The sequence below is a fragment of the Vespula pensylvanica genome, chromosome 24, assembly GCF_014466175.1.
Source record: "Vespula pensylvanica isolate Volc-1 chromosome 24, ASM1446617v1, whole genome shotgun sequence".
Lineage (NCBI taxonomy): Eukaryota > Metazoa > Arthropoda > Insecta > Hymenoptera > Vespidae > Vespula > Vespula pensylvanica.
The window spans coordinates 2,606,385-2,619,816 of NC_057708.1; the positions used below are offsets into that span (position 1 = coordinate 2,606,385).

The window sequence follows — 13,432 nt, forward strand, 5'->3', positions numbered from 1 at the left end:
AGCTGTGATGGCGAACATAAGTGCGATAAAAAAATTGTCCGTGTATTTCTTTAAGAAATTATTTTAAAATTTTTCAATCCAATCTATTTATCTATTGAAGTCCGATTAACAATGTAAAATATATCGGCTCAGATCTCACCATGGGGAAGTTACTGCATTTGAAAATCCATTTATGACCTCTCGTACAAAAATCTAAACCGATCTGTATTTAACACGATCAATTTTAAATCGATAATATATATTAATCGGTAGTATATGATAGTATATGTATTTGATCTTTGTAATGTTACTAAAAATGTTGTAACGTTTAAATAGTAGTTAATTATAATTGATTAATATAATTATAATTAATTCGTTAAATATAATTATAAAATGTTAGTTTATGTTCGTCAAAAAAGAAAATTAAATTTATTTTATATTAATCGTTTCTTACGATCTTTATAATGTTGTTAAGAATGTCTTATTATTTAAATATTAATTAATCATAGTTCATACATTGTTTAAATGTTAATAAAACAGTCTTATTTATTAACTATTTCTTTTCAAGTTTTCACTATTTGGAACTAGTTGAAAAAAAATAAGGAAAAGAAAAAGAATATGTATAATATATATGTACATTACTTATATGAAAAATAAAATTTTGAACTTAATTTAATTTAATTTTAGAAAAATAAAGAAAAAATAAAAAATTTTGAATACTTGTCTAAAGAAATATTATTTTAGTAATGCGTGACGAAACTTGAAGAACTTGATACATCTCATTGTGCTTGTTCGAGCTTCATGTGTATCTTTATTTAGTGCATTTTTAATAATCCCCATAATTGCCATATCTTAGATGTTTCGTGAGTCTAACTTTAAACTTAATAGACATAAGAGATATACTACTTTTAAAAAATAAAAGTATGAATTTAGTTTAACTTTAAGAAAAAGAAAAAATGACTTTAATAATAAAAATGCAAAATATTAAATAATCAGTTTCAATTTCTTATGCACGTTGGTTCAATACATTTTTAGTGATCCCCATAATTGTCATATTTTATACGTTTCGTAGCTATGATTTTAATGGAGAACTTTTAGACGCATTTTCTTGCAAGCAAGTATATTAATTATTATAAGAAAATCATGCGGAGTTTCGCTTATAATCCACAAATTATCCATCGCAAATATCTTCTTGTTCATTTTTTATTAGAACTTATGAATATCGATTCTTTACTATTTCCACGCGAGAAGAATATTTAAAAATACATTAAAATACTCAGAATTTAAAACAATTACAAATGCGTTTGAACAAGAAGATCTTATCTTGATTAAATAAATCAATCAATAAATAAATCAAAAAATAAGATTCATAATTCACGAGTAAATCTTCAAATTCAAAAACTCGTGGTCACTCAATGCTCTTTTATTAATTAATTACAACTAATCATTACTTGTGCCGATTCGAATCTTTCATCTTCGACATGATTGAGTGATCGGAGAAACTTAAATATTCACTTACTACTTAAGAAGTTCTGCGATGACTTCAAAACACATCCACGATTTAGGTTGAAATTGAAGGTGGATGATTCGTAGTTGGTTGAAAATAAGGTAGGTCGACGTCGAAATTTATTGAGATTTTTTTCAATGATGCATTGACTAATTTGCGGTAGTTATTTATTAACGGACGGTCACTGAATTTACTTTGTAAAACTCTATTTTCTTTTATAAAGACAGTCTGTGAGAATATTAAAAAAGCAAAAAAAGTGCGAACAAATATTGACTCTAAGGATTGCATTGCAAACAGTCGATAAAAAAACATTTGTTGTTTAAATCGCAGACAAACAAACACTACTTCTACTTCGCGATATTTTATTTTAACAATATTCGATTATATCGCAATACAAACAAAATAATCGGTACCAGTTTGTTATAATAAGAAATTGTATAAATTATTCAAGAAATGTGTAAGATAGAAATATACTTACTTTAAATCTTCGTTGATATTTGCAGGAAAGACATCTTGAGAGATCTTCAATGTTTACTCCTTGGAATGCAAAGGAAAACTAATCCAATAACCGTCAAAGTTAATCGAAAGTTTATTTCTGTTGACATTACACATAGCCAACAACCCCCATTTTAAAATTTAAGTCTAACAGGAAATAAATAAAAATTATTTTACGTTTAATAGGTGTTCTGAACCGTTTATTGTTTAAGCTACTGTCCATCAACCTTGATTTTATAATCGTTTACGTTATCAAGAAGAAGATGGCTAATTCTTGACCAATTTTTATGAACAAAGTGTCATTTTAAAGATGAAGATTTAATCTAAGATACTACTTTTTCGAATTTTTGAAGAAGCGTTATTCTCTTAGAAAAAAATCATGTTAATGATTTTGTGATCTTTTTTGATTGATATTTTTTCCAAAAGTTTATGCACTAATAAAAAGGTTTTCTTAAAAATTCGAGAAAGTAAAATCATAGATTAAGTCTTCGTTTTTAAAACGATGGTCAATAATTACACATGTTCTTCTTGATAGCATAAATCATTATAAAACCAGTGGTGATGAACAGCTTTAATATTTCTTTTTGTAAGTCTAAGTTATACTTAAGAATAGTACACACACACATACACATGCTTGCACACGTATTGTCGTCCATTTAATTGACACATACATACGCGCACAAGCGCACTCGTAGAAGAAGAAAGGTAATAATAAAATGGATAATATGAAAATACTTAACGATATGGATTTTCTTCCATTAATTGAATTTAATCCCTAGTAAAAATTATTAACAAGAAAGTTCGCGCTACACTGCTAATTAATTCATTCTGATTCTGAAAAACATTAAAGATTATGAATATTTTATAAGTACATGTCGTAAATATTATAACGAATAATTTGAAACATAGAATTCATAATTTCTATACTATTTTTAATTATATTCAATAATTACTTATTTTAAATCGATGGAATAACGATGACACGGTGATGTAAATGTGGAATTAACATTTCTGATATAATTTAAAAGTATTCCAGGGGTAACATTATTATCTTGACAAACAATAAATCTTTTGATCGTGCCCGCAGATTTATCATTTTGAAAATTAAGCCTCCCTTAGTTTTATTTTAATTCTTTCTAAACTCATTTTTCAATTCATGAGTAAATCTTCCACTCTCATAATCATTTTTATTCTCAATATTAGTTTCTGTTATTTTTATATTATTATTATTGGTCTCGATCATCTATTTAACTTCATTCTTATGATACATCGTGTTAAGTATTTTCGAATTCAAATCGAGATTTGCTAAATCAATGATCGGCCAGTTATCAATATCGTTTCAAATAGAATTTAATTTATCTATGAAATCATCATTGTCGAAATAAAATCTATCGTCGATTGAATCATAAACGAACGTGGGCTCATAATCTTTACCCTCATCTTCAACTTCTACTTTATTTTTTTTTCTTCTTCTTCTACTCCAGCATCGATCAACAAATTTTCTTTTTTAGAATCATCGTTAATCTCTCTAAGATTTTTCTTATCATTCCTAATTTCATCTGTTAAAATAATAATAACTAAATAAAATATAAATAGAAATAAATACTGTTATCGTATCTATAATTTTCTAAATAGGTGCTATCCAAATTATCATTAGTTCGATATCTCAGAACACTATCAGCATTATAATTAATTTTTATTTTCTCTTCTTGAAGAAATCTACGTCGACTTTTTTTGAGAATATAAAAAACGGACTCTAAGAAAATTCATTGATGAAATATTCTTTTGCTCGAAGAAATATTCGTTTGTTTAAGAAAAAATTCCACTATGATCTACGTTTTGCGTTTATCGATGGCCCTTCGATAACTTTTCTGACTTCAATTGATTATATCTTCTAGCTAAAATTGCTCACCTTTGGATAATTCTGAAAAAAATATTTTGTTACCTTGTTCTATCATTCGAATAAATCATTGTAAAACAGCGATATATTAGTCTTCTCAACGCCATTATAAATTTTGTCTTCTTCATCTTCCCCTTTAATCTCGATTACATAATGAACACGGTATAAATTTTTACGAATCACTTAAAAACAAGGACGATGTTTGAAAAGAAAATACCTTGTCTTTAAATCCAGCACGTAGATTTGTAATATTCCCAAAAAGCATTACAAAAGTTCTAGAAGCCGTTGATAATCTTAGATGGTATAATTCCGCTGAGTCTGATCGTTATTATGTAATTTAATATGCGTTTTTTACGCATAAGATACATAGATATGCATTTTTCTTCTGTTTTTTAAATTCGAGCTATACCAAAGCATTATGTCACCGCCGATGAATTGTAAGAAAAAACTCTAAATATTAAAGCACAACGTTTTAGATAACACCTGACAATTTCAAAAAGTTCAATGATTGACATTTCATTGAATCATAGTAAATAAAGAATATATTTTTGATGAAAAAATTTTCTTATAAATGTAATTGTTCATAGGAAGGAACGATGTTAGCTAATGTTTAATAATAATAATAATAATAATAATAATAATAATAGTAGTAGTAGTAGTAGTAGTAGTAGTAGTAGTAGTAGTAGTAGTAGTAGTAGTAGTAGTAATGATGATGATGATGATGATGATGATGATGATGATGATGATGGTGATGATGATGATGATGATGATGATAATGATGATGATAATGATAATAATAATGATAATAATAATAATAATAATAATAAAAGCAGATACTTTTTATGTTGATCAATTCTTCTTGATATAATATTTATTATGACAAAAAGAAATCGAAAAAATAAATATCTTTTGTATAAACAACGTTTTGCGTTGATATTTGACAGATAAAAATTAAAAATGTGTATATATCGTGAACAAATGCGTACCGATGTATTATTTAGAACGAATCATTGCGAGACGAACGTTGCCAAGAAAAAAGATACACATGTGAAAGACTGAAAAGTGCGAGTTCACAGTCGCTAATCTATTTATCCTACCTACGCGAAAACAATTATTATGTACGAATGAGAGAAGTATAACCAAAAGCTTATATACCGATAGGATAGATGCGTGATGGAGATAACGATCCCCGCTTGATTTGTTTTTCATATTTTGTTTATATCTATTACTGAAGCCACATACGCTTCGAGCGAAAGGTGATGAACAGCTTTAACTGAATTTACTATTGTATAAATATTAGTTTATTTAACTCCGCGTACTTTTATATTATTTAAATAAATTTAAAATTATCAAAAATATAATGCTATTTAAATATTAATTTAATTCTGTTTCGTATTTAACGCGTGTTTCGAGTTATGAAATGTTTAAATAAATATGCTATTGTTTAGATACGTTATTCCACGCATGTTTCAAATAGTTTAAATAATTATAAAGTAATCGAAAATATGATATATTTAAACTTACCCATTGGGAAATAAAGTGCTTCACTCGTCAAAATTCAAAATAAAACTTTTTCAATAAAAATCAAAGTTTAATTTTTATAGTTTTTAATCTAATTTTATATGATATGAATATACAAAATTTTTTATATCTTCAAAAAAATGTATTAAATAACCATATATCATAATGAATCAAAATTTATAATAAAGAATAATAATTAGAAGATACAATTAAAGTTACTGATAACGATAATAACTAAAATTACGGATAACGATAATAACTAATCTTTATTTCCACACAGAAAATTATTTAAGGATTTGAAATATATTTTCTTGATATAAATATAAATAAGAACATCATAATGAATTGTAATTTGTGATGATTTAATGGAAAATATGTGATCTGATATCAATTTATTTGAATAAATATAAATAAAGCCAGATAGAAACAACATGTCTTTGTAGCACACAACACCACTTTTTTATAATTAAGTAAGTATAAGGTATAATTTATATCATTAGTTTCAGTAAGACTTCCGTAATTGTAAACTTTACTTTCTCATTAAAGTTTCTTTCAATATTAAAAAGAAAATATATATTATATTATATTATATTATATTATATTATATTATATTATATTATACTATATTATATTATATATATACATATATATATATATATATATATATATATATATATAAAGAGAGAGAATATATTAAACTTTATTTCTCAGTCACGCATAATGCGAAGGTGGTACTGATAAATCTTGCAGCACAGCCAATTGTTCTTCTGTAAAATGCTGTGCATGTCCATTCACACCGGTCCATCCATCATAATGTGTTCTTTTAAAATCGCCAAGTGTTTTTCTTATAGTTGTCTAAAAATGAACAATGTATTTAGAATTTTATTGATGTATCTTTGAAAAACAATAATTATTTGTTTTTATTTTTTCAAATATACTAACTGGTATAGGTTGAGGATCATTTAAATGAAGACCCAGATGTTCAAAAACAGGCGGCAAATAATTTGGTATATCATATGGATGTGCACGAATAAATGCACAAAGTCCTAGAACACCTGCATGTCGCAAACGTATTGCATCCAAATTTGCATTCCTTTCTGCTTCTGTTTTATTGTATATTGCACATTTTTTATGCAATTTTGTTTTTGCTTTCAATTTAAATTTCTCCTGAAATTTTATAATTATACTACATTTATAACTTTTGATATTTTTGATGACTTTAATTGAAATATACATTATATTTCTTTATTTAATTATATGCATACGTACTAGTAAAGCCTTTTGTTCTGGAATGAATGCACAATGTAATAATCCGCCAAGAACATGTCCAGCTTTTTCTCGTACTTCTAAGCGGTTATCTTCCAATAAATTTAAAACAACTTCTTTGATACAATTAACCCATTCATCTTTGCTTAGCACAATGCTCATGTTATAAAAGATTAAAACTTGAAGAAATTCCAAACAAGTAGCTCTTGCCCACCATGATAAGTGTTTGGACATTTTTACAATTGCATCTAAAGCTATTGGCATATCGCTTGGTAATGTAACTGTTTGTGCAAGTACAGCTAACGTTTCGGAACAAATTTTGGTTAATTCTTCATCCGTTTCATAATTTTCCATTTGGCAAATAATAGGGAATAATTCGTAAAATCCAGGTAATGTTCCATATTGCGATCTAAACACACTACCTATAATCCATCTGCAAATAATCTTAAGCAATCTGATTGCTGCTTCGCGTTCGTTTACATCCAACTTAGAATTTTTGATAGAATCATTAAAATTAACATTAGCCATGTCTGAGGCTAGAGAGTTTTCTTCCTTGCTAATCAATGCTATAGTGTCTTGAGCAAGTAATTGCAATTTTGGAATTATTTTATCCATAAAATGTTGTGCTCGAGGCGTTGCTTGATTCGCAAAGGAGTTCGGAAATCTGAGATCTGCTTCAAATACAGTAACTAATAACGATCCTAAGCGTTCCCTTAAATTTCTAAATGGATTTGTTAATAATCTATTCTCTAAGCGGATAAGTAAACGTTGCATTAATTGAGAAACACGCCATGATTGTTGACTGAGAGTTCTTTGTAAAGCATACAAACGGCCACATTCTACAAAAGATGATTCAGATTCTCCTAAAGGAGGCTCTTCCATCAAACATTCTAAAAACCAGTGATGTCGATTTGGATCTCTACGTTGTAGGGCAGTTGCAAAACATGTACTCCAATCTACAACAGTTTCCACTGCTAAATTACTTAATGCTGTTCTTATAATTGGTAACAATTCATTCCACATTTCACAAGTCATTTCAAACGGCCAGTGCTTTGCACCTCTAATTATACCCGCAGTAATTTCTGCAGCACATCTTTGACTACTTTCTTGCTTATCTGTAACTAATTTACGCAAATGTGGCAAAAAGTGTTTTAAAGGAATAATCCCAAGATTTCGAAAAATACTTTTAAATAGGAGACATTTGTAAACGTTAAATTTATCCTTATCCTTTTTCTCTTCAATACTATAGAATTTAATCAGTTTTTCCACATTCTGAGGATCGTTAAAGAAACGTTCAATCTCCATCTCATGATCTGTTAATTTACGAATTTTAGGATCAAAACTTGGTTGTTCTGACGATGGTGCATAAACCTCTAATTTTTTTGGCCATATATAATAACCAATGTATGGTTGATGAACAAATCTTGGTTCGTTCCATTGTTCTGATGTCAACGGACGTGTGTCGTAGTCATATTGCAACCACGCATTGTCTGCCCTTTTTCCAGGTATCGCAACATTAAATTTATCTGTAAATAATAATTCTTTTTCGCGTTCTTCCTTTATATCAATAGTTATCTACAACAAAACATATCCTATATGAATCTTTCAAATAATTTTACTATATGATATACATTTGTTAAATATTAACAATACCTTTGGATGTTTTCTTTTTTGTTGCTTAAGCATATAAATTACTGTGCGGATTGCAATTTTTCTTTCTTCTAACGAATCATGAATCAATGCTTCTAAAAAATATCGCACTATTTTAGGTGAATATATTTGTTCAGGATGAACCAAGCTTTTTATAAAATTCATTGACATTAATCTATGCCTCCAATGAAGATTTTCTTCTAAAATGGCATTTAATAAATCATCCAGAAGTCCATGATATGCTACTAAATTAGATTCGGAGTGTTCTTTCAATTTTTGTAAACCACGTTGAATTTCATTCTCATTAAGTTGCATTAAAGTAGGATATGGGAAAGTATTCCATAATTTAGATGCAGCAATCAAACATCTATCTGGTATTTCAAGTGTAATGACATAAGTTGGAAAATTATTTTTTACAGTTTCAATTAAATTTTCTTTTAATCGAATCACCGAAAGTTTCTCAGACGGCTTGGAAAGAACAATTCTTGGCCACAAAGATCGCAACATATTCCAATCACGTTTGGTCATAATAGGATCATGTTGTGGACCAAATAAAATATATAGAACTCCCTGTTTTTGGAAAGAATGAATAAATACGTGGAAAATCACTATTTTTCTTGATTATTAAAGTTTTTTACCTTATAAGCATCATGATGTTCGTCAGTATCTTTTGCCAAAATATCCATTAAACGAGGGACAATGAATGTATATGAGTATGGGAAGTGTCGAAGCCCATAAAAAAGAATACATTGTGCTTTCGAACGTACATCGGCATATCTGCTAGTGGCTAATGCTAGAAGTTCTAACATTATATTTTTATGAGTTTCCGTTAATACGTAAGACTGTACTTGAAGTCGTGCTTCATGCTGAATATCAACACGTTCTAATATAACGGCTCCTATACGCTTTTTATTTCCCACCAATTTATCATTCAACATACACTGTGCAGCTTGAAAACTTTTACGTCTTCCTTCGTAACTTTCATACAAACGCATCTTTCCCAATAGTAAACTATTCCATATCTAAAACAGATTGAAATACATTGATATATTGAAATGATCTGTTATATCTTAATTATTCATTTAATAATAAATAAATATATATACCTGCACCAAAACAAATAAACTTTTTGTATCATCTTCTGCATTTTTCAGTAATACATATTGTAGATTACTCAAGATCTCTGTCATATACCGTCTCACATTACTTCCATCAGGCATAACGATTTCTCCTGTGATACCAAGAGTTGGAGTAAATGGTATCCATTCTAAAGATGTTTCGACGACAGGAAGTGGAGATTCTTTCCACAATGGTAAAACAGACTCACAGCCTCCAACAATACTGCTTACAATATTCAGACTGGTCAGCAGCTCCTCCCTATAGTCATTTATCCATTTATGTTATCAGTTGAGGCAGTTTTAGTCTAAATACTTCATATATAAAAAGACGTTCAAGAAGTTATATTTTATAAAACATTTTGCATTTGATTTCTGGAAAATGGGGTAAAATTGTTTGTTAGCACAGAGGCTTTCTATTTCTGCATTTAGATGTTGTCAAGAAATATATAAATACTAACGAAAATTATAAAAGGAACATACCGTGTTAATGAATTCCAATCATGGCAGTATTTTTGTAATTTTTCTATTTCTTGCGGCAAATATTTGGAGAATATTTGTTGAATCGTTGCAATTTCTTCTTTCCCAGGAACATACCACTTAATGCGTAAAGAGTCGATATCTATTGCTTCACCCCAATCTCTTGTGTAAGGATATTCTGGATCATTGTAATCCCTCTCGACAGTTCGAAATTGGCAGAAGATAACAGTGGACAATGACGTAAGCAAATTTTTAAGTATGCGACATGCAAGCTTGCTTCCTTCTCTCGATCTTAACAATAACACTTGATCAAGAACTTTCAAGAAAGTATTTATATGTGGTAATAAATTATGACCTGGTGTTTCAGCAACTGCAGATAGTAGAAGCATTGCATATAATAAACGATTATCTAAATTTTCTTCTTTGATGACATCCTCTCCTTCATTAATTATGTCTAATATCGTTTGAGATAATAAAGGTACTAGAGCACGTAGTGTATCCTGACCATTAACTCGTACAAAAATTCGACAAAGTACAGCTACTAGTTGGCCAGCGATTTTTGTTTCTAAAATACGTTCAGTCACGAATGTACGTAACTTATGTAAAGCACTGAGAAAAATTGCATTACTAGTTTTAAGTAATAAAGTTGAGCACACTCCTTCTAACACCGTTTCTGCTGTAGTTTCTAATTTACTCTTCCCATCACCAGCACGATTTTCAGGTCTTACAAATTCTAATGAACTACAATCTATGAAGGTAAAAACCCTATCTAAGAATTGCAAAATAAAATCTTCAAAACGCGATGTTGTTTCACAAATCAATCTCTCTTCTTCGTCCGCTATTGCAGGTGATCTAGACGAATCCACAATGGGTATCATAATGGCATATACAGAAATTAGACGAAATGTAACAAAACACTTTCCTATATCATTTGGATCTATGCCTGGCAGAGAAGAAAAAAGAAGAGGTAGTACGTGCATTGGACCTTCTGGATATGTATATCCTACAAAAAAAAAAGGATATATATATATAAGAATATATATATACATATATACACACATACATACATACATATATATATATATTAGAAAGTATTAATAATATTCTAATAACACGATGATATTACCTTTATTTATATTTCTAGATCCTTGTACCATGGGTCTAGCTACAGCTACCATACAAATCATTGCTGCTGTAAGTTTGTGAGGTTCTGTAAGAGAATCTAGTGTAGAATACATCCTCTCTAGAACTTGTGGTATTACTAAGCTAGGTCTCATAGTAGCAAGATGTTGTAAAGCATGACAAGTATCATTAGCACTTAATTTGCTAAACATTGCTGTCATAGCTACTGGCATCATACTCTTAACAAAAATGTTAATATCTTCATCACTTAATTTGTACTCATCAGGAATTGGTGTTTCCCAAGTTGGCTTAGCGTATCGTTCTCTACAATTGCATATTAATAAAAAAATGTACTTTTTCAGTTTTCAATCTATATCAAGCACTGCCTTAAAACAGATAAATTTATATATTAATTTATTATTTAATTAATATACTTACTTATGAACACGTAAAATAAAGCGGTATGGTAATTTTGTAAGCAATTCTTTCAATTTTCCAGACCATCGACCGATATTCGCTGCATGGAAATATGTTTCTATAGTCTTCAGAAATTTTTCAAGATACATTTGTGCACTGGATTTATTACCCTGCAAATATTAGAGAAATAATAAATTTATTATAAAATACTATCACTAATTATTCGTATTTTTATCTACTATAAAATAGTATTTTACCAGAACTGATACTATCCATATAGCAATAGGTAGCATTTCTATTTTATGACTTTTGATGCTTTGTGTCTGTTTATATGATACAGGTAAATTTAAACAACGCACAAATCTGGTAAACATAAGAGGTATATATGGTTCCCAGTTAATATAACCAATATTTGCAAATGCTAATTTAGCCATTAACCACATTATTTCATTTTCCCATTGTGGTCCATTATGGCAGACTTCCCACAACGTCATAAATTCATTGAACCATAATTCGTGTCCAAATGAATGATACTCTGGAGATAAATGTACTGGTAAAAAATATTCTAATGTTTTAAAGGTATTAGACATAGTGACTACATCAAATGGACATATCATAGGCCTCAATTCATCCAAGATTTCTTGCGTTGCATTTAACTAAACAAAAAATAATCATAAGTACACGCATTTAATTATTGTTCAGTTTTTATATTAAAAAACAGAATTATCTTACCGGAAAATAAATTTTTGCAGAATGTATTAAAGAGTTTAATGTGCATCCTAAAAATGGAAAGTAACGGAACATTCCTATGGATGATTCTGCGCTCATTCGTACTCTTTGATTTAACTCATACAAAGGTCTCCATGGAAGTTCTAAATCATTTGGAGAAAGTAATTCTTTCTTTCTAGAAAAAGATCATCCATGTGATAAATAATAATTAAATTATTAAGTAATTCCTCAATTTTTTTAACTAACTCTAATTATAGGAAGACTTACTTTAACAATAAAATTAAAGTAGACCCAAATTTGTTGATTAAGAATGGATCAAGATTTGGTATAATGATTAGTTCATACATTAATTTAATAAAGTATATATGATCTTCTTTGCTGAACTTCATACCATATATCTTTATATATCTAAACAAAAATATATATATTTTTTTAGATTAATGTTAATATAAAGAGACCAACTGCTAATAAGAATAGATAAAAATAACATATAAAATGTTAATAAATTAAATTTATAATATGATTCGGTAATGTTAAATATGTTATATCTCTTTTACCGTATGATAAAATATATTATAGATATAATATGATATATGTATATTTAAAAACATGTGTTAGGGCACATGAACTTTTCAACGATAATTTACAAAGAAGAAAAGTAAAATATACTATATTTTCTATTGTAAACCTTACTTGCATAATCTGGTGGTCCAAAAACTACATCCTGGTTGCATTTCACGGTACATAATAGCTCGTCCTAAATTTCCTTTAATTTCAGATAACAATACTTGAGATTCATTTTCTAAATCTTTTGCATATGGTAGTAATTTATTGTAAATAAGTTCTTTTTGATATTTATGATTTGTGATATTTGTATCGGAATTCATCTTTGAATCATATATATAATAAATATACTCTTTGTCTATTATTGCGAATTTCTTATTCCTTAATTGAAAAGATGTAAAGATTAATCACAGAACTACTCTCTGAAAGAGCACACAATACAATACAGTATCACGATATTGTGTCAATTACAACTTGCTTATTCCTATTCATTTTCATCAAGTCATGTTTTTCATGGTAGGAGCCATACTTAATATTTTAGGTTGGTAAAGATATGTCTTGATATGACAAAGCTGCCACTATATAAATTACAAAAAAATTAAAACTATTAATAATGTTATATATGTAACGAAATATACAATATGTCTGACAAATATAGAAAATCTTTTCCTTCGTTTTTATATTATA

The 13,432-nt window shown here is 28.3% G+C and overlaps 1 protein-coding gene across 2 annotated transcripts; it reads right to left on the reverse strand.

The window, feature by feature from the left end:
• Positions 1–5,777: 5,777 nt before the first annotated feature.
• LOC122636854 (proteasome activator complex subunit 4B-like) lies at positions 5,778–13,284 on the reverse strand. Of its 2 annotated transcripts, XM_043828486.1 has the most exons (13): positions 12,875–13,282; positions 12,449–12,589; positions 12,185–12,356; positions 11,710–12,108; positions 11,474–11,622; positions 11,040–11,359; positions 9,917–10,916; positions 9,425–9,695; positions 8,957–9,340; positions 8,322–8,888; positions 6,672–8,243; positions 6,345–6,569; positions 5,778–6,257 (listed from the first exon to the last, which is right to left on the reverse strand). In XM_043828486.1, exons 1-13 carry the CDS (start codon positions 13,066–13,068, stop codon positions 6,114–6,116), a joined length of 5,538 nt encoding a protein of 1,845 aa, XP_043684421.1. In that variant the 5' UTR covers positions 13,069–13,282; the 3' UTR covers positions 5,778–6,113. The 2 variants fall into 2 exon arrangements, with proteins under 2 accessions (XP_043684421.1, XP_043684422.1); XM_043828487.1 differs by lacking the exon at positions 5,778–6,257 and having other exon boundaries at positions 6,448–6,588; positions 12,875–13,284.
• Between the last annotated feature and the right edge of the window lie 148 nt (positions 13,285–13,432).